Here is a 21,809-nt window from a genome sequence, read left to right as displayed (position 1 = left end):
CAGTTGCAAAATCTACCAAAACCAAAGAGGGGAGTGTGAAGGTGGGTAAGGTAGGTGAGGGACAGAGTGAACATAAAAGAAACCCTAAGAATAAGGATGGAGAGTTGAGTGGTTCTCAGCCTAGCCACACTGCAGTTTCCCAACAAACTGCAGTGATTAATAAGGACAAAAGCTCATTTCTAGTTGCATCCTCCCAAAAGGATGTGACTATTGAACAAAGCTCTCAACCAAGAGCACATGCCAAAAGGGTAAGGGACACTAGCTCACCCCAAACTTATGCCAGAAAGAAGAAATCCAAAATCCTTGGGGATGCACAGGGTTCACAAACTGTGCAAACTGGTGCTAAAGACACAGTCACTGCACCTTCACAAATTCAGCTTGATGTGGCTCCAATAAATGTGGAATCACAACCAAAATCATTAGTTATAGAAGAACCTCAAACACCAAATTCTCCCACAAACTCTCTGGATGTGGATATGATCAACACATCAATTCCTGATTCCCCTTCTTTAACTTTGTTGGGGAAGCCAAAATCTAATGCAAGTGAGCATCATCTTTTGGATGATTTGTTGGCTTACTTGCCAATTCTTTCAGAAATTGTTGAAACATCTGTGCCCAAAATCTCATCAATCAGCATAGAGTCCACAATAGTTTCATTTCCAAGTTCATTCATTTCTACTCTCTCGATGGATATTGCTCATCCGTCGAGTAGTGATTGTATCCCGACGGATAAGCTTAACAGCATTTATCCGTTGGATAGTCAAACTGCTAACCCGATGGATGTTCCTCATCTGTCGGGTGTCTCTGCACAACTTCAAATTTCATCTATTATCTCTAGTGCAGAAGACTTAGTGGTTGTACAGTCACTCTTAGGATTGAGGGAAGAGAGTGTTATGGGTGAGAGTCTGGGTTGCTCCCTGGAAAAAGGAGAGGAAAAGAGTGAAAATATGCAATCCATTTCTTCAGGATTGGCAAAAGAGAGTGAAAGGAGTCCCACCTTAGATGGTAAAGGTGAGGGTGTGAGGGTGGGGAGCCAGGGTGAGACCCTGATGCAATAAAAGAGAGAACAAGAGAGAAATGCACGTACAGGAGCTATAAGGATGGATTTCATTGCTAGTGAGTTAATGAATGTCCGGGATGCAGATAGGGAGGGACTATCTCAGCAACCTCAAGCTGTTATAGCCTCCACCTCCCTTGATGCTGAGGCATTTACTCACCATGTTCCAGCTTATCAACTTCTAGCTGAACATGGCAATGACAATGCAGAAAAGATGCTCAATTTGGAGCATACCACTCAGTCAATGCTAAGAGCTAAGGATGCCATCACAGCTTTGCCCTCTACAGCTGGTGATGTTGATTATGAGACTTATGGTTCAGCAGATTTCTTTGGGGATGAAGGTGAAGATAGTGAAGAAGAGCCATTGGCCATAGGGGGAGAAGTAGGTTCCAGTTCAAGATCAGGCATGCCATCATGGGCATTTTCAAAACATTGTGATGAATACTACTTCAAGACAACCCTGATCCAACTCATAAATCAGACAAATTATGCTCTTCAAACCACTACAAATGCCAACACCAAGAAGCTCCTTCAAGCACATCTTGCTTCTCTGCAACTACAACAAATTCAAGGCTTCCAACATGCTAGAGATGTCAACACCATCAAAGGAGATATTGATGAGATGAAGAAGGCTATTTCTAACAAGATGGACTATAAGCTTCCAGAAGCTATAGTGCTTGACATCAAAAGACAACTCAGGAAAAATTCTGATCTTGCCACAAAGATAGATGCCTTGGATACAAGAATGTCAGCTATGGAAGCATCTCTGACAGTCATTCATCTGCATCAAGCTCAACAGACAGACTTGCTTCAAAAACTGGTGGCTGCACAAACCTCCTCCTCTACTAAACTTGATGATAACAAAAAGGGGGAGAAAGGACCAAGTGAGGGGGAGAAACAGCTCAACATTCAAATCAGTAAAGTAATTGTGCCTACAATTGCTTTCACCAAGCCACCAGTAACAGACAGTATTGATCTGATCAATGAAGCAGCAGCCAATTTAAGAGCAGCTGAAAAGGAGCAGTTGAACCCAATCAACTGGGAGAAAATTGATGAGGACATTCAGAAGAAGTTTGGGCTAGTAAAGAAGCCAGAAAAGTCATCCAATCATCACTCTCAATTCAGACAAATCTCTGTGAATGAAATGAGCATGAACTATCTGGAAAGGGGACAGCCATCCTGCATCAAATCTCCAAAGGCTGAAATAATTCTGAAGCCAAGGGTGAACTATCCAAAATCATCGTTAAAGAACCCTTTGGATACAGTGTATGAGACGCCTAAGCCTGATGAGAAGAAACTGTTATCAAGGTCAATTGCCTCCTACAAGGATCCAGCTGATTTAGCTTTAAAAAAGGAGGATTGCTAAAGTTTTCAGGAGTGATGGCTGGACATCCTCAATTTGCTTAAGCAAAGAGAGAAGAAAAAGCAAGATTAAAGCAGGAAAAGAAGCAAGTTATTCTAGATGCTAAAAAGGCTAAACAAAAGAAAGAGCAAGCTGTTATCTTGGCCAAGCTACAAGCTGTGAAACCAACATAACAAATTCCTGTTCAGCCATCTGAAATCACTGAATCTCAAGATCCAAAGAAGCAAGCTGAACCACAACAGAAGAAATCTCAAAGTTACAAGGAATTGACCAAAAGAACCAAAAGGAAATTGAACTTTGTTGGTAAGCAATTAGAGGATCAGTTTCCCAAAGAATCCACTCCAACTACAACTCAAGCATCAAAACCCTCTGTGGTATTTGAAGACATCAAGGTGGTGGATCCTTACAGGAACATTCATGATGAACCTATTGTGCCTAAGGATGAACCAATAGACTGGGAGAGCTTACCAATTCCTGACTTCAATCTGCCAATCTTTAATAAGCCAAAGAGAACAAAGTCAAGAGCAGTCAAGAAAGTGAAGTTGTCACCTCTCAAATCCAAATCTCTAGTCAAAGCTCAATCTAAAGTCAACAAGGGAGATTACATGTACTTGTGTGACATCAAGGAATTCTCTGATCTAAATCTCTATCTAGATGAACTAGAAAAACTGAGAGGGATTGATGCATACAGAAATCTACTTGAAAGGTTAGTTTTCAAGTACAAGGGAGAAAAGGAGATTCAATGGCCACTTCACAGGATCCTTCAAGAAAGCCAAGTTGTATTGATAAAGGTTTATTCATCTTTCAAGAAAAACTTTGGATTCAATGTAACTGCAAGAAGACTGGTTCTAAAGAAGATTGAAGAACTGAGGAGTATTAGAGCTAAAGATGCACTCCCAAAGACTCTAATTATTCCTTACACAAGGTGAAGAGTGCATCTAAGGCCCTACTGGCTGATGGAGTTCATGGATGACAAAGGAGTTAGAAGATTCTTCAGATTAGAAGACCAATTGAGCATCTCTGGCAATGAGACTCTTTTGGAGATGCAAGAAAAGCTAAATCTCTCAGAATCTGATGAACTGGAATTCCACAGACAGCTCCAAAATCAGATAGAAGAAAACAACAGAAAGCTTGGAAAAAAATCCAGAACTTCAAGGAACTAGATAAATCTGCTCAGGCTAGAGGTGCACCTTGAAAATGACTGTGAGCTAAACTTTATACATTTTGTTAAATGAAGCACTTTACAGTTTTATCTACTTACCTTCAAAGTTGAGTTTTAGGGTGTTTTGTTATCATCAAGTTTCTCTTAATTTATGGCTACAATTCTAGTAGACATAAATTGGGGGAGATTGTTGTGTATATGTTGTGTGTACTTGATGATTTCATTAACAAAACACCTAGGTAGATTTTACTTAGTAAAAAATGTAACACTCGACGGATAAGGATTATAGTCCCGACGGATGACTCAATATAGTCCCGACGGATGATGATTAATTATCCATCGAGTGAGTAGCTTATGTAACAATAAGTCTGTAACACATTTCTGCATACACATTGCTTAGATTCTGTAAGTAGTACTCAAGTCATGTTGACTTTAACTAGATATGCAAAATAGGTTGATTAATTGTACATAGATGATGTCTTGTAATTCTGCATAAATGAAATGAAGTCAAGTGCCATATTGCTACCCGACGGATAAACAACAATGCCATTCGACGGATGATCAACAAGACAGCCCGATGGATGATCATGAACTTGACGGATGATCATGAACCCGACGGATAAAGAATTCAAACATCTGTTGACAGTGACAACACAGTCACATGCGTCGAGTGTATGCAAATAGAATGTGGAAGCCTATTCAACTGGGTTTTAGAGAACAAAGAAGCATTGCCATTTCCATGCTATTATGAAGATATTCAAAGATGCTGGAAAAGAGTAATGGAGTAGCATAGTACTAGACTTGATAGTTTTTCTTTTATTTTCTTGTCTTATTACTTTGTAATCTTGGTGATATATAAACCAAGAAGTAGCAAATAGAATAACTAACTAAGAAACCAAGAGAGAAACATTTGTAAGCTGTATTCTTAGCATTTCTCTGCATTCTTAGTTGTTAAAAATTTGTAAGCAGTTGTGAGCTAATTGCTACACAGAGTTCTCTTGATAAAATATATATCTCTGGTGGATACATTCAAATCCACGAGAAAGTTTTTAAAGACTTGTGTTTTTAATTACTTGTGTATTGATTCATTCCAAGTTATTATTCCAAAGTCTTCAAATCAATTCACACAGTTATATACTATTAAGATAGAACATTTTATATCTTTGTGAAAAAGTTTCAAGAATTCCATTCAACCCCCCTTCTGTAATTCTTGTTACATTGTTAGGGACTAACAACCTTGTATCCTTATTATTACCTTTAATGAGGAAATTGAAAATTTTAAGTTTGGGGGTAATAATGTAAGGATTAGTAGTGTGTGTTGTGTTCATATAGATTCATATTGCATGTTTAGTATAGTTCATTCATGTAGTTCGTTCATTATTTTTGCATGATTGTTCATATAGGTCATATTTGTTTGCATATTTGTTCATGTTATTATGTGAGTCCATGTAGTTGTATTTGCATGCATATAACATGATCCCTTAGGTTGAGCTGTTTCTGATTGATAGGTTGGTGTTAATTAGAGTGTAGTGATGTCGAATGGAGGGATGATTAAGTCCTAATGAATTTATTTGTATGCCAGAAACAAAGTTTATTCACAAGTTTTATAGGTTGCTTTTGAGCTAGATCATGATCATACTTGTTTGTTTGTTGGAATTTAATCACTTGGTTATATTTAGAATTTTTTCTATTCTCGTAATGACATAGGAACACTGATTTTTAAACTAGGGGAAATCATAGATTTCATTGCTTATTGTGAATAAAGCTAGGCGCCAAATGGCTAGTAATCGGCTCATATTTTTATGAGTAGTATAGGGTTGAATGAGATGGAGCGAAATGCACTCATTTAGAATCATTGATAAAAAGAAAAAAAAAGAAGAAAAAATGAGAAAAGAAAAGAAAAATATATGTGTTGTTAAGTGTTTATGCAGAATTGGCCAAGGGTGAGCTCTTTAATACTCGAGCGTAAGTTCTAGGGGACTTTGTGCCTAGTGACCTAAGGCTTGTATAGTTTGGGATCCGCTAACCTAACGCTCGCTATATGGGTATTATTGTATAAGTCTTTTGGGACCTCATTCATTACACGGTCAAATAAGCATTTTTGTGTTTATATTTCAGTATTATAGCATGAATCTTTTTCTAACTCTAATACAAATGAGGTGTTGTGAGTCATTATGTGTTTAACGCTTATTCTATTTATAATCTTATGATTGTTTTGGTGAAGAATACGATATGATTAATTATTTAGTATGGAGAGTATATCTGTTAAGAATCGCACACATGCACGTTTCTAGTTTGTAAGTTGGTTTTGGTTGAACTATGTTTCGAGTAATTGCATTCTTAGAGACATTGCTTATTGATTGGTTATAGTTATTCTGAGGGGATCGTTGCATATTCATATTAGTTGCATTCATGCATTAGTTGTGTTTTTATTGTTGAGTCTGTTTATGCTAGAGGACAAGCATCGATTTAAGTTTGAGGGTATGATAAGTTGAATTTATATCCACTTGGAACATTTCTTATCAGCTTAAGTTGGTGTTTTGGACTCAAGTATTTGGTATTTTTGATGTGTTTAGTTGTTACAAGGCATTAGTCGGAGGAGGAAATGAGCATTTCAAATGATTTTATGTTGATAAGAGTTCAGGGAATGGAGTTGCGGAAGTTTGCGAGAAGATCATAGCACAAAACAAGAAAATGCAGAAAATTCTCCAGAGAGCAGGCGCATCCGCGCCTGAAGGAGCGCGCCCGCGCCTGAAGGAGCGCGCCCCCGCCTGAAGGAGCGCGCCCGCGCCGGAAGGAGCGCGCCCGCGCCTGAAGGAGCGCGCCCGCGCCTGAAGGAGCGCGCCTGCGCCCATGCGCCCATATTGGCAGAGAGAGAGCATGCTTGCACTTGAAGCTGCACGCCTGCGCCATGTCGACTTTCCAGAATCCTGTTTCTACTCTAATTTGGTTATTTGGAGCGTCCAGGTCTCCCGGGGCCATATATATAAAGATAAGAAGACGTTTTTAAGGAGAAGGAAGCCAGGGAGAACATTAAGAAGACCTAGAGCACACAAGACAGATAAAGAGAAGAAGAATTAGTTCATTCTTTTATATTCTTCGATTTAGGCGATACTTTTGGATGTTTATTTTGTTCTTGTTCTAAACCCTAGTACTTTATATATTCTTGCATAGTATTCTGAACTTATTTAGTATCATGTTTTCATTGGAACCCATGGTTACGATGTGTTTGATCATGAACTAATCATTGTCATGGGGTTCTAGCGGATTTATTTATGAATTTCAATAGTTGATTGTTTTAAATCTTTAGTGTATGGTGATTTATGATTTCCTAGTTTGGTTGTGCTTATTCGTCTTTGATGCGTAGCTAACATCTAAGATTGTTTGTTAATCTTTATTGAAGCAAAAGTGGATATAGAGGATTAGAACTTTCCATGCTAGCATAGGTTTATGTATGTTTGTCATGCATGATTCGTGGAGTAATTTTAACCATCTTACTTGCCATATGTAATCACAATAGATAACTTGTTCTTAAATCGTTATGTTTTCAAATTTTATAGATATATAGGGTCTAAGCATAATTGGTGTCTATTTGGCTTCTATCTTGATTGTGGATGCTCAGTAGTAGGGTATATGTATATCGAAAGATAGTGTATACTAATTTCGTGTTATCTGATTAGTTATCATCACCATCGCATACTAAGATTAAAGGCTTAAACTTTGAAGAAAGTATTTAATGAAGTTAGAATCCCATGTTTTATTCTCATATAAGTAATTCACTTTTAATCTCTTAGTTAATGCATGCTAGTATAATATCTTAAGTAGTTAATCAACTCAAATTTGTTACTTGTCTTAGCTGTGAACGATAATCATACATTGTTGCATAAGTGCAAAATCTGAACTTAAACTAAACCAGTCTCTGTGGGAACGAACTTGACTTAAATCTTATACTACTTCTGATCACGTACGCTTGCGTGTATTTTCACGTGTGTTTTATTGCGAACAGTTAGGTCCTTAATATAACTGTAGAGGGGGTGAATACAGTTTATGCAAATAAATCGAATTAAACACTCAACAGAGTGAAACAGTTTTGTATTGACTGATAAAAACTGATTACAAAACTACTTTCTCAAAGGATGAACAATAATTCCTGAGAGCTGCTAGGTTACCTAAAAGATATATCAATTCGTGACACATATAGTGTAAACCTAATTTGTGCTTATATATTGAACAGCTGCACAATCAATAAGGACCTATTTTATTACAATAAGAAATCCTAAAACATATTCATGAATTGATTGCTACAAGAAGTAAAGTCCTATACTAACATGTATTCTGCAAATTCTTCCTTTTTCGATATCTCCTGACTTTCAGCTGAAGTGACCAAATGCTGATGTCAAATACTGATCAACAAATATTGATGACAAATGTTGATGACGTCATCTCTGCCAAATACTGATAAATAAACTCAGATAGTTTATATGCCGATATCATCAATTTCTTCTAACAACAGAGATGTTTATTTCCTTGAGTCGCAAAAGTGAAATTGGAAAAATGATGAGAAAACCAAGATCCTAGAAGAAAATGATGATGTGGATGATGAACTTGTTAAGAGGAATCATGCCACTCTCGGAGATTTATCAAAGATGATATGTCGCTTTATTGGAACCAGCGGGGTATGAAGCAGCTGCAAATGATAAGAAATGGATACCTACAATGAAGGAGGACCTTGAAATGATCGGGAAAAAAATCAGATATGAGAGTTGGTGGATAGGCCTAAACACAAGAAAGCTATAGAAGTCAAGTAAATTTATGGAACCAAGTTTAATCCTGTAAAAGGAAAGACTTGTTGTTAAGGGTATGCTCAGATATATGGGGTGGATTTTATGAAACTTTTACCTTGGTTGCGAGAATGAAAACTATAAAGATGTTGATAGTTTTTGCTGCACAAATGGTTGAATATTACACCAAATGAACGTCAAATCGGCATTTTTAATTGGAGTTTGGGAGAGAAAATTTTTGTCAAACATTCAGAGTTTGTTTGTCAAGGACAAGTGGATAAGGTATATCGGTTAATAAAGGGTTTGTATGGTTGTAGACAAGTGCCAAGAACCTGGTTTAGCAGCATTGATATTCATTTGTTAAAAATAGACTTTACAAAAAGTCTAAGTGAAGCCAAACTCTATTGCAAAAAATCAAATGATGAAATTCTTGTTGTGTCATTGTACGTTGGTGATTTACTTGTAACAGTGCAGCAAAACAATGATGAGATATTCAATTGTCAGAAGAAATATAATTGTCAGAAGAAATATGCCAAGACATTCTGATGAAGTAACCCCATGAATAACAAAGAGAAGTTTCACGAAAATGATGGTGCTCCTCAAGTTGATGGACCGTACATAAATTTTATCGGATATTATGAATGCTGTAAATATCCTCTCAAGATATATGCATTGTACTAGTCAAATTCATTTTCAAGCTGGGGAAAAAATCTTACGATATGTTAAAGGCACAATTGGTTATGGAGTAAAGTTCAATAAAGTTCAGAATTTTAAACTCCATGAATATGCTGATAGCGATTTGGATGGATGTGAAGATGATATGAAAAGCACGTCGGGTTATTATTTTATCTTTTGGTTATGAAATGTTCTCTTGGAGTTCAATAAATAAGAAACAACAGCTCAGTCCCCAGTTGAGGCAAAATTCGTAAATGCAACGGTTGTCGTAAATTAAGCCTTATGGTTGAGAAAGATCATGATTGAGCTACCCATGGAACAACAAGAATGCACACCAATGTTTATGGACAACCAAGCTTCAATTTCAATTGCTGACAACCCAGTGTTTCATGATAAAACCAAGCATTTTAAGATTAAATTTTATTTCCTAAGAGAAGTCCAAAAGGAAGGAAAAGTGAAACTAATTCACTGCAAGTCAGAAGTACAAAGTGCCGACATCCTAACAAAAGCACTTCTGAAGAATAGATATGGGTTCTTAAGGTATAAACTTGGTGTTTGCAGCTACAAAGTTAACGAGGAGTGTTAACGGATATGACTCTTGAAGAAGACAATCATGAACTAATATCTCTGTGCTATAAAGGAAATGAATGTCTATTTATGCAGGAACATGAATGTCTATTTATGCTATTTCTGCATTGATGTTGCTGCTAGGCAATATAAATAAGTTCTTGTTGAACTTTATGTTTATCTTATACACTAGTCTGTAATTTGTTTCATGTCCAACAAACTCTCTTTCTCTTAGCTTGTACTCACTGTGTTGTCCTTGTATAGTATTTACAGTTACAGAAATATAAAGTTTCAAATTTTACAGTGTAGCATTACTGCTTAACTTACGACCCCCAGTTAGGAAGGTTGGATGTTGCCTCATTCACCATTTTCACCAGAGTTACCTGTCAACCAGATTACTTATCAGCTTGAGCACAAGATACAACCACATCCATTTATCTCGAAAACCATAGGTGTATTATAATTTTTGAATAAATTATTTGGTACAAGTTGCTATATCGTTTAAAGCCATTTTTAAGAGAAGCCCATGTGTAAAAATGTAACATACCACACTTTCTGGCACACCAGGGGGAGGCAATGAAAGGTTTCTTGAAGGCCATGTAGTTTCATAAGATCTTTTGTCAAATCTCCACTCACCAAACTTTCCTTCCATAAACTGGCCCTGAATGTTACAGCAATAATGGTGATATTTAAGATTATTAGAATATAAAATGCACCCCGGAAAATGATTTCTGTGGAATAAAATTCTGAACATATTTAGTAGATACACGTACAAGAACACCTTTTGCCTAAATCATCTTATCTGTCGAATTAAAAAAAAAAGGCTAAAACTAAATAAATACCTTCATATCAAAGTCACATCCATATGTGTAATGGAGTATGTACTTGTTTCCTAGTTCCTTATCCCATGGAGGCTGTTTCATTATAAACAAATTTTAGTAACTCTGTAACTAGAATAACTGTTGAACTTTCGAGAATCACAACTAAGCATATCAAATGAAAATACATGTAGTTAACCATTGGAATCCTACTAATTGTAGAAAGTCGGAGGAAGGCTTGTGCATTCATTTAGATATGAACGTAGATCAATGAATTCTCTGCAACTATTTAATAGATGTTATACAATTCCTACTTCTGTTAGATTTCCAGCTTTGTGAAGCAAATTTAACACAGAACTTATATGCTTCTTTTAGTGCGATCAAGTTCTTTTTTACCTTTCTTTCTTCCATTCTCTTTCTTTTTGTTTTAGTAAAGGTCAATTACATATTTACATACTCATAAACACATGACTATGGAGACTCAAACAGTCTTCTTTCCAAGAGAGGCAGGGTTATCTACCACACTTCAATTCTAGATATGCAACCGAGTTTTTAATATTGTTCTTTCACATAATGTAACCGAGTTCATAGGCACAAGGAAGATATTAAATTCTTCATAGATCAGATATGAGTTCATTATTTCACAAAGAGAAGAAAACACCTCTAATGGATTCTGTTCATAACTTGAGATATCATGCAAAAAATCAGGAACCTCGGGAATTTCCTATTCACTACGGGATGATCCTGTTAATTGATTTAGTCATCTGCTTCATGAATAATGCTACCAAAATATGCTATTGTTGTCTGTCACAACATGATTGTATTCATGAAGCAGAGGACGTGATAGTATTCATGAAGTAGACTGTCATCTGCTTCACTAAATGGATCATTATGAAATTCATTCCAGAATGCCACCAGTTATGCAGTTGTGGGTCACAAGGTGGGTCTTTCTATTTTTATACAATCTCTGACGATGAAAGCAAAAGCATATAACCGGAATCTACTAGTTGAACACTATTTGAACAGATTGGATAGTGTATCCAGCCATATACAAAAACAACTCATACAAAATTTGGATCTTCCAACTATACGTAATTGAGATGTTGAAGAAAAATCCAGATCTTTTGTAATGGCTAATAAAAAGAGACACTTAGGATCCTCCAATGTCAACATAAGAAACCAACCAGGTTATGAAAGAGAGCAGAAGTACTTCATCTTCTCCAAAAATGAACTTGATAATATCACTGTTTAGGTGAAGAAATATATAACTAGAACACACCTGTATCATGAAGTCCTTGTATAAGATGCTAATAACACCATGAAGAGCTGATGAGACAGCATAAGCATACCTGTAAGGTTCTTACTAATGAAACACAGACGATGGGGGGAAAATGAAATGTATTCTTACGTTGTTTGAGTTTAGCTAAATTACATCTCAAGTACCCACTCAAAAGATAGGTCTGCTTCAGGGTCTTTTTTCATAGCTAATGAAACATTCATCCAAGTTGGAGCAATCTTGTGTAGAAGTTCCTAAACCAGTTTCACATAACATCATTAAGAAAGAAACTAATCAACGAAAATTTAAAAATGTAACACTGCCATATGCAATTAAGTTATAAGTGCAGGGTACATACGTACCTTGTGAATGATGACGGGGGAGTTGCCTATGGGATCAATGTTGGTAATAGGTCCGTTTTCTTCTGGGAAGAATTTTCGAAGAATGGCCTCTTCTTTCTGAGGTTCGATATAAAAGAATGGGAATGCAGCTGGAAGGCCATATTGGGATAAGTTTGGTATTGGTTTCATGATAATGTGATCTGGTTCTGCCATCAATATGTAGCTACATGAAAAGATAATAAAAATAAGATGATTTCAGTAATAGAGTGTAAGATTATTTTGAAAATTTATTCATTAAGGTAATGCTTACTCTTCTTCAATATTTGCTTGTTCAAGCCATTGAACAAAAGCCCAAGGTCTATGGAGTACTATATAACCCTGCAAGCGATTTTGGTCATACAAATAAAAAAAATTCCAAGATATTTTTTTTTCATATAATTACACCTCCTTCAGGCTTCAGTAGTGTATCATAATTCATAAGCAAATGTTTTAAACTTATGGTTACTCCCAACTCCCAAACAATCTCTGATCATGAGGATTAGTTGAGTTTCAGTTTAATTAGTACTGAAAATGGTACATCATTTATTTCTAGAAGTACTGTTAATACAATTGACTAAAATAAATCGCGAATGTGTACTGCTCCTGCCCCTCTCACTAGCCTAAAGTATACTGTTTTTTTATAGTTAAACACACGCAAATCACCAGTAGTCGGACCTCCTCCGGGAGAGCCAAATTTTCGAAGGCTGCACCAAAACCTTTCTTGGTGCCTAAAGTATGCTGTTGCTTCAAACAAAATTATTTGTGAGAATCTAGCCTCTCCAAACTCCGGTGCATTAAAAAATGCTATAAGAAAATACTGTTTGAACATTAACAACACTCATATAATACTCCCTAAATCCCATATTTCCGATCTGGTTTGAAACTTTTAATCAAATTGTTCAAATTTTGACCAAATATTACATAGAAGTTTAATAAATTTTTAAAAAATTATACATTATTATGGGTTTTATTTCAGACTTTTCTTTTTGCTAAACAGATTTATAACCACAAAAAGTTAAACGCCACATGACATATGGGATTGGGGGGATGGTACTTAATAAAATTGAACTCATCAAAACTTTTAAACCAGAATCATAAACCCACACAATGCAAATTCATCAGAAACGATATCCAATATTGAAGAATCAAATACAATAAATATACATTAGAAATTAAAAAAGGAGAATGGGGCAGTTTGTGATGAATACCTGATCCTGTCCATCCGGAAGTGGTTGAGCAACAAAAGTGGGAATCTCATGCATGTAATCATCAGGAAACCCAGAATGCAAAATTCTTGTAAACCCGCCCATTTCAGAATTAGGCCCATTCTTGAACTTTTTGAACCAGTAGTACATTATTCTACACTGCCATAGACTGTAAACTCCTCCTGAAGTTGTCACTGCTGTGTGAAACATTCTCTTCTTGTTTTCTGAACTATCAGCTCTTGTTTTTTTCTCTGCAGGCATCTCAATCACAGGATCCACTAAGAATACATGACCATTTGATACAACTGGCAACTCTTGTCTAAATGATTGCGTTGAGAGTATTGTGTTGTATGTGATCATGGCTACGGTGAAGCTTAGCATTATGATCATCACCAACATAAACCCAGAACCCATTCTTTCTCCTCCCTTTTTTTCGCATGGAGAGACAAACATATGTATAAATATGTGAGTGTGCCCAGTGCAGTGTTTGTCAATGTAAAGAAGATGAGGAGGAAGTATAGTTATCTGTCTGTAAAGAAGTTACTTGTAGAATTGTGTGTTGAGTTAGTTGTGCAGCAGATTAGTTGGGACATAATTAAAACAAAAACTAATCAAATTTAATTACATTCTACTTGTTTGTACCACCTCTGTCCGAATGTCATTATAACCTATTCTGTTTTAGGTAATTTCTGAATTCCTTAGCTGTCGACCCAAATAATTAAAGTAATGCTTATAAGCTATAAGCTTGTAAGTACTTATGTTCAATTGTTTGTCAGACCAACTTATAACTTAAATTACAACTTATAATTTGATAAGTTTAATGTTAGTGTGGTGCGGGAATTTTTAAAATAAGTAACTTATAATTTAAAATTAATAAATAAAGTGATAAGTATATAATACTTATAAGTTAGTTAAGTCTTTGGTTAATTTTTTTTAATTTAAATGAACTAAAATAATTTTTTTTTTAAATATTATTATCTTAATTCATGACTTTTAAATTAACTTAATATTTAAAAACTAAAATTAAAAAAAAATCAAAATCAAAATATGTTGAGAAAAAAATAGGTCGTTACTAACATTCAACTTATCAGCTTATAAGTTTGTAAATTCAACTTATAGGTTGGTCGACAAACACTCATCGATAAGTATTTACGGGCTTATAAGACAATAAGCCACTTATTCAGTGATGGCCAAACAGACCGTAATGACGTATTTTTTCTCAACTTATTTTGATTTTTCACTTTTTTATTAATTTTAGTTTTTAAATATATATTTTAAAATGTTAAATTAATTTAAAAGTCATGAATTAAGATAATCATATTTAAAATTTATTTATTTTAGTATTTAAGTTCAAAAAAAATTAACTTATAAGCAAAATTAACCAAACACTTACATAATTTATAAGTATTCATCTACTTATAAATTTTAAGTCACTTATTAATTTTAAATTATAGGTTAGTTATTTTAAAATTTCTCGGGTAACGGCTAACAGATTATTCCATTCATAACAGATTTTATTATAACAATTGATTAGTTACATTACTCAGGAAGTTTCTTAAGCTGAAATTTTAGAGTGAATTGATTTCTTCCGCTTTAACAGATTTTATTTATTACTAGAGAAAATAAAATGAAGAAACTGATAATGGTTTCATTAAAGATTGAATCTGATTATTTTTTAGTTGTTGGCTGTGAATAAGTTTAACATTAGTATTTAATGATGGTCCTACGTATAGCGCGTTTTTTGAACTGTAATTTCTTGACATTGCTCTGAAAGGATACAAGTTCGATCTCTAGTCTGCTGGTCCACTTTCACTGGCTCCTAAATTGATTCCAAGTACCTGTAACAATACATTAATTTACCTAATATAATTCCACTAAACTGGTGCAACAACCTCCGCACTTCTTACTCTTCCCGCATAAATGCGTTTTTCCAAGCCAAAATTCTACAGCCCAGGAGCAGTAAAAAAAAATATCCATGATAGATCAAGTTGCGCTAACTATCATACAGGTTTAAAAAGTATGTCAACTGATCCCATTTTAGTAATGATAAATAAAAGCCGGCCACAAATATCTCCAACTGCATGCTTGATTTGAGAGTAAAAATAAACAATACTGAAAACTAATGTATGCTGTATTATCTTTATATCTAATGTTTGCACTGAGAATACCGCATCTAAAATTTCCCAACTTAATTAAGGCATTAAAAAGTATTTAGCTACAGTACACTGAAAAAAAATAATTCTCCTGCAGTATTTCACATATCTAACCGCTATGTGCTACTCCTATTGAACATTGTCTTCAAAAATCCAGCTGATTATGACAATGATATTAATAACCCTGGATAAGAGGTAGACAAGCATGGTTGAGCTACCTCCATTGCATAATGACTTCCCATTTAGTCCATTTAAAATTCACAAACAAGTGATGCTTAATGCTATAGAAATCAATCTCCAATTTTGAAACTGATAATCTAATAAACATTTAGTTCTTTGGCCAATACGTACGTGTTTCAGAGTTGGCTTTAACACTTCACCTTTTATTGGACCAAGACGCTGCTCTACTAAATCAAGGTTATGTGCTTCTTCACATAATAAACTCTAACAACCTGGGTCCTCAGATGGCATCATATTGAGATCCGGTAAAATGAAGCATCTCTCCCCGCTTTCATTATCCTTGGCTACTTTACAGGAGCTGGAGGATTCTGGATCATTATTAATCGCTTGTCTTGGAAAGATTAAATTATTCTGGATGTCCAAAGATGCTTTTGTTTGTCGACAGTGAAAGAACATTCCAGGCATTGGTGCAAGCATTTCATTTGTAGTAGGTCCTTGGAAATCAAGCTGCATACATGAAGAACCGTGTTAGTAGAGTTTCATATAGTAATATACTAATATGCACATAAAGTAAAATACATTGCTCTTTGCCCTGTCCTCTGACAAAAAAGAAGAAAATACGATGCTCAACTTTGTAATTTACCACAGAAGTCATATACTGGAAGCAACAAAAGTTTTCGACTTTTGACAGTAAAAATCCAACACCACACTATATTATTTTCCTTAACCCCTATTAACAATTTAGGGTAAGGAAGACGAAGAGCTATCCTTCAACCCGCATCAAATAATCAATATGACAGTGTAAATGCCAGATCAAGTTCACTTTAGGCCAAATTCTTAACATCCAGGATGAATACTGGAAATCAAGTCTTTGCAGAATTTTAAGAAAGGGATCCAAGAAGAGAATACTCGGAAGAAAACACAGACAAAAAAATGCTAACCTTAATTCTCTTCAAATTATCTCCTCTGTATCTTTGTTCATTCAATGTTACATTTACTGATGCCAACTGCTGTTTAAATTGAACAGCAAAAATTAGTATAGAATCGTGAAGGACAAATTCAATACTGAAAAGAAAGCAAAGGTAAATTTGTAATTCATTAGGAACATACTTTCTCCAAATGCATCCTTTCGTTCATCAAGTAACTTTCTTCCTCTCTAAGCTCAGAAAAAGTCTGTCAAACACATGAAGATTGCATCAGTAAAACATATAATAAAACCATAATCATTTTATAATAAACTCAAACGAATTCCCTTGTAAACAAGATTACCTTCTTTTTCCTAGATTTCTTACAAGCACCGGATGTTCTAGCTTCATAAGCACAAGTACCCTGCAGAAAAAGATCCATTATCTACTTAAAGACGCAATCTTTTTTCATATTTCAGAAAAAGAACCAAAACATAAAACGATAACCAACACAGCATTAGTAATCGGAGCAGTTAATCCAACAATGTAAAGGATCAGGGGATAAGATAAACACCAATTCTAAAGATCAGGATCAGATAACAAGTTTCTATATAATAGCTGAAAAAGAAATATAAAATTACGATAAAATGGATAAACTCGAGGCCATTACAAAAATAAATAAACAGGTCCCCTCACTCACAAACTTTAATGGGGTCCTTGAGAACAGGAAAAGGGAAGAAGACAAGATGGAAAAGAGGGGAGAGTACTGGAGATCTGATGTGGGAACTTGAACATGACAAAACAACCCTCCTTCAGACAATAATACTGAGGTGTGCTACTGCCATTTTACCCCCACCCCTCAATAGTAATTACTGCTATTAGTACTAGTAAAACAAACAAACTATAATTCAACATTCAAGAATCTAGCCTCTACAAAACAACAAAATCAATAACTGAATAAATATAAAAAAGAACTAACATAGAACAGGGCCAAAGGGAAAGGGGAGGGTCCTACACGTCTAAAAAATTGACCCCATTAATTTTGTAGTCACGTGAAGAAGCCCACTCAAAGCATCTACCAACCCCACATTGTAATTTTTATACTTAAAATCAGGGGAAATTAGAAATAATTAAATTAAAAAGGGTAATAAAACACAAGGGAAGGAAAGATCAACCTAAAATTCAAAAAAATCTAAAAGGATGATGTTTGTGTATACCAAAGAAAAAAGGTCAAAACCCACACATAATTTTAACTTAACAAATTAAAAATTAAAATAATTCCAGAAACGAAATAAGAACTCTGTAATCCATTGGTATGACACCCACCAGTCCCATTTGACCAACCACATTCACCATCACCTTAATTCAACCCCCCCCCCCCCTCCAACCCTCCAAAATTAAAATTCAGATAAAAATAATACATATGAATATAATATTCCAAAAATCTGGATCCAAACATTATCTACGAAACATAAAATAATAAAAAATTAAAATCCCACGAAATGAGAACAAAACAACAATAGGGGTGTGCCTGTACCCGAAGTCTCACGGATCTATCAAATTTACCCAAAATAAAAAAATGTAATAATAATTCACTAAGTATCTAAATTATTTTTACAGCCTCTATGAAATAAAAGAAAATAAAAATATATATATATATATACAGAAGATAAGATACAGAAGAGAAGGGGGTGAAAATATAAAAAGACACGTACAACCCACATATACATATACACACACCATCTTTATAACTGTAGAGGAAGAACCCAGTTCATCACTCCCCATCATAAAAAGGAGATGAAGCAAGGGGATGAATGAAGAGGAATTGGGGATGATGAAGGGTAAAATGGTAAAAAAAACACACAAACGAATGTCCGTTTGTTCTCTCCCCTACAGAACGTGATACTACAATTAACGGAAAAATAAAATCTTAAAAAAAATAATTTGAGAAAATAAACAGATAACGTAGGAGAGAAGTCATCAATTTTGTTAAGGTCAGATCCGGCGAGCTGACGTCATCCATAAAAAAAGAGAGAAATTTGTAACAGATATAGACGAACCTTAGATCTAGTGGCGGAGGTGTCACAGCCGTCGCTCCATGAGAGCGGCGTGGTAGGACTGCATCTAGTTGTAGAGGTGTATCGATCTTTGGACGATGATGCTTTCGAGCGCAGCTGACGCTGTCCCCACCTTAACGGTGGCAACGTCGACGATGGAGGTGATTTGTGTTGTTGTTTGATTTGTAAGAGTAAGGCCACCACAATGGAGTCGTCTCTAAAGGCCTTTTTAGTCCATTTATCATCTCCCATTTATCCTCTAGATTATTATTGTTATTTCCTAGATTTATAATTACAAGACTCTGGGTGTTTGTGTATTGTATTTGTGTTGATGTTGAGAGAGAGAGAGAGTGGCGGAGAGAGAGAAATAAGAGAGGGAGGGGGTGTTGTGTGACTTTGCGTGTGGAAGGTCACATTAATATGGAACACACACCCATTATATCCCCTTTTAGTTTTTATTATACACTAGCATAAATCCCCTTTGAGTTTTTATTATACACTAGCATGTACACGGTTTCCATTAATATTTTAATTTTTTTTATTTAATTGAATTATATTTTTAAATTATTTATATAAATATATAATGATTATAAATTTGTAATAAAAAAATAGAATAACATGTAATCATTATTTAGTAGAATAAATAGATTATTTCTAGTATTTTAACAATTTAGTAGTTTAGCAGATATATAACACTATTATTTATATTTTTTAATAATAGGATAAGTTATATTCGTAGTTTAGTATGATAAGTATACTATATTTAATAGTATTTTAATAATTTAGTAGTTTATTAGATATATAAAACTATTTATCTATTTTAAATAACCAAAATTAGGGAATTATCGTTGAACCAAACCGTTGAACCAAATTATCTCTATTACGGCTATTATAGTATAGTATAGACAAATACTAGCATAAATCCTGTGCGATGCACGGGTTCCCATTAATATTTTAAATTTTTATTTATCCAGTTATATTATATTATTAAAATATTTATATAAATATATAATGATTATAAATTTATAATAAAAAAATATAATAACATGTGGTCGTAATTTAGTAGAATAAATAGATTATTTATAATAGTTAACAATTTAGTAGTTTAGCAGATATATAACACTATTATTTATATATTTTAATAATAGAATAAGTTGTATTGGTAGTTTAGTAGGATAACTATACTATATTTTGTAGTAGTTTAATAATTTAGTAGTTTTTTAGATATATAAAACTATTTATCTATTTTTGTAATAATCAAAATTAGGAAATTATCGTTCAACCAAACCGTTGAACCAAATTATTTTTATTTCGGCTATTATAATATATAAATATATAGATTTATTTATGTTTGAGAGGATAGGCCAAAGTGTAAAGTGGGAGCGTTGAGTTTAAACTGGAGGTACCTTCTGTACTGCCCTAATTTTAGGGAGTTATTTAGGTCTTATAAATTAATTATAAGTTGATATTATGCTTGGTAAATTATAATTTATAAATTATTATAATTTTTTTTAAATAATATTAAAATATAAATTATGAAATACATAAATTAAAAATTTTAACATGTGAATATAAAATATAAAAGAGAAAATTTTAAAATAAGAATAATGACCTCGGAATAAAATTATATAATATACAATATTCACTTTGAAAAAGAAAATTATAATATTTATCCGGGCTAAAAAAATAAAACTAAAACAGCAGAATTAGATTGAATTAATTTGGCCAATATAATGAGATCGGGTTAAAAGAAATTATACGATTAAAACGGGTTAAAATATAATTAAAATAAAAAAATAGCTAACCTATCATTTGAAGATTTTAAATAAAAAAAATTATTTAACCTATTAAAAGTTAAAAAAAAATAAATGATAAATAAAATAATGAATGAATGCTCTGTTAAATGAAATGCTAAATGTTAGGATATCCAGCATTCCAATTACCTTCTTCATATCTGTCTTATTTACCCGAAAAGCATGCATATCTGCCTTATTTGATTTCTAAGGATATTACACTATCACAGTTTTTTATATTGTTTATTTATAGTTATTAATTTAAGGAATTTCTGATGTATTGGGCTGCTCTAGATCAGGCCCGAGACCTTTTCAGTCAAAAAAACCCAGCCCACACTATATCAGAAAACATGCATGCCCCTCTTAAAACAAAAACACGCACGTGATTATTGACAAATCAAAAGGAATCCCTAGTAGTAATTTATTCCAGACTTTGAGTTTCAATAAAGAAGCGTCAAGTCATTTCACTTTATTCAATTGACCCCCCACTCAGTCAACACATTTCTGTTGAACCAGAACTAGGCTAGCAGTCTAGAAAAAGAAAATGAGGCCCAAATTATTAACTACAGAAAAGCCCAAAACATGGTATCACACATCCACTTCCTTCTCTGTAGGTACGTTACAAAACAAATTATATAAGCTCCTTCCATAGTTACTGCGAGATTAGATTACCAACTCAGAAATCTGCAAGTTTCTCTCACATCTCACATGAGCTACATTACACATAATGATGAGCTCTACTCTGCAACAACATTCTCTCTACATTCAATCTCAAACATGGGAATTCAGAAAGCCCAGTGTAGGTTTTTATCCTGTTTTGAAGATACATATTGTTATCTATATTATATTATAATAGACGAAACATTAAAATTTTAGTAGTCGGTCGGTCGGTGCTTGTTAATGATAACTCCTGATGGCGGGGCTGCTCCTTCGACGCCGTGCTTGGATCTTTCGCCACTGTGGAGGTATAGTTGTGGTGGGCCTCCTACAAAATAACACCGGAAGGGGGTTTGGTCCCACGTCGCCTCCGATACGAGAGTAAGAACTCGTTTTTGGGGAAGATGAAAATAGATAGGAATGCAAGGTGGATATGAGTGTGAGAGTGATTAACCCCAAAACCTTTCATCCTTAGGCTATTTATAGCCCAAGGGTAGAGTTTAGGGGTTGCTACCTTCAAATCATAGTTAGGGCTGAGCATTCGGTCTGTTCGTTCAGCAACCGAACCAAACTGAATTAACCAAAAACCGAAGTGATAATTTTTCCTAACCAAACTGAACCAAACTTATGCACAAACCGAACCGAAAACAGAACCGAATTATTTCGGTTAATTCGGTTCGGTTTATGAAAATTGAAATATTTAAAATTTTGTCAAAATAATTTAAAATGAAAATAAAAAATAATTCGAAATGTTAAAAGAATACATATTATATTATATTA

General features: G+C 34.3%; 2 protein-coding genes across 4 annotated transcripts; both read right to left on the bottom strand.

Annotated features, from left to right (window-relative positions):
* Nucleotides 1-9,666: 9,666 nt before the first annotated feature.
* On the bottom strand, nt 9,667-13,826 carry LOC141670874 (hydroxyproline O-arabinosyltransferase 1-like). The gene is made up of 8 exons (XM_074476915.1): nt 13,288-13,826; nt 12,351-12,418; nt 12,062-12,263; nt 11,856-11,953; nt 11,703-11,772; nt 10,448-10,519; nt 10,153-10,266; nt 9,667-9,988 (listed from the first exon to the last, which is right to left on the bottom strand). The coding sequence occupies exons 1-8, from the start codon at nt 13,735-13,737 to the stop codon at nt 9,929-9,931; spliced, it is 1,134 nt and encodes a 377-aa protein (XP_074333016.1). The 5' UTR covers nt 13,738-13,826; the 3' UTR covers nt 9,667-9,928.
* Nucleotides 13,827-15,456: 1,630 nt separating this feature from the next.
* On the bottom strand, nt 15,457-19,003 carry LOC141672188 (uncharacterized). Of its 3 annotated transcripts, none has more exons than XM_074478721.1 (5): nt 18,583-18,999; nt 16,887-16,946; nt 16,728-16,790; nt 16,559-16,624; nt 15,457-16,124 (listed from the first exon to the last, which is right to left on the bottom strand). In XM_074478721.1, exons 1-5 carry the CDS (start codon nt 18,829-18,831, stop codon nt 15,882-15,884), a joined length of 681 nt encoding a protein of 226 aa, XP_074334822.1. In that variant the 5' UTR covers nt 18,832-18,999; the 3' UTR covers nt 15,457-15,881. The 3 variants fall into 3 exon arrangements, with proteins under 3 accessions (XP_074334822.1, XP_074334820.1, XP_074334823.1); XM_074478719.1 differs by having other exon boundaries at nt 16,559-16,627; nt 18,583-18,998; XM_074478722.1 differs by lacking the exon at nt 15,457-16,124 and adding an exon at nt 16,139-16,485 and having other exon boundaries at nt 16,559-16,627; nt 18,583-19,003.
* Between the last annotated feature and the right edge of the window lie 2,806 nt (nt 19,004-21,809).

Source organism: Apium graveolens, chromosome 7 (genome assembly GCF_009905375.1).
Source record: "Apium graveolens cultivar Ventura chromosome 7, ASM990537v1, whole genome shotgun sequence".
NCBI lineage: Eukaryota > Viridiplantae > Streptophyta > Magnoliopsida > Apiales > Apiaceae > Apium > Apium graveolens.
This window is presented reverse-complemented; position numbering and strand designations above follow the sequence as displayed.

What these genes read in the sequence shown, in the direction of transcription:
- LOC141672188 (XM_074478719.1), bottom strand. Translation starts at nt 18,831, where the DNA reads ATGGGAGATGATAAATGGACTAAAAAGGCCTTTAGAGACGACTCCATT. An exon ending in AAAGGATGCATTTGGAGAAA is followed by an intron (nt 16,628 to 16,727) that starts GTATGTTCCTAA and finishes CAATTTAAACAG; the next exon opens with CAGTTGGCATCAGTAAATGT. An exon ending in ATAATTTGAAGAGAATTAAG is followed by an intron (nt 16,125 to 16,558) that starts GTTAGCATTTTT and finishes TCATGTATGCAG; the next exon opens with CTTGATTTCCAAGGACCTAC.
- LOC141670874 (XM_074476915.1), bottom strand. Translation starts at nt 13,737, where the DNA reads ATGTTTGTCTCTCCATGCGAAAAAAAGGGAGGAGAAAGAATGGGTTCT. An exon ending in TTTGAGTGGGTACTTGAGAT is followed by an intron (nt 11,773 to 11,855) that starts GTAATTTAGCTA and finishes AGAACCTTACAG; the next exon opens with GTATGCTTATGCTGTCTCAT. An exon ending in ACAAGGACTTCATGATACAG is followed by an intron (nt 10,520 to 11,702) that starts GTGTGTTCTAGT and finishes ATAATGAAACAG; the next exon opens with CCTCCATGGGATAAGGAACT.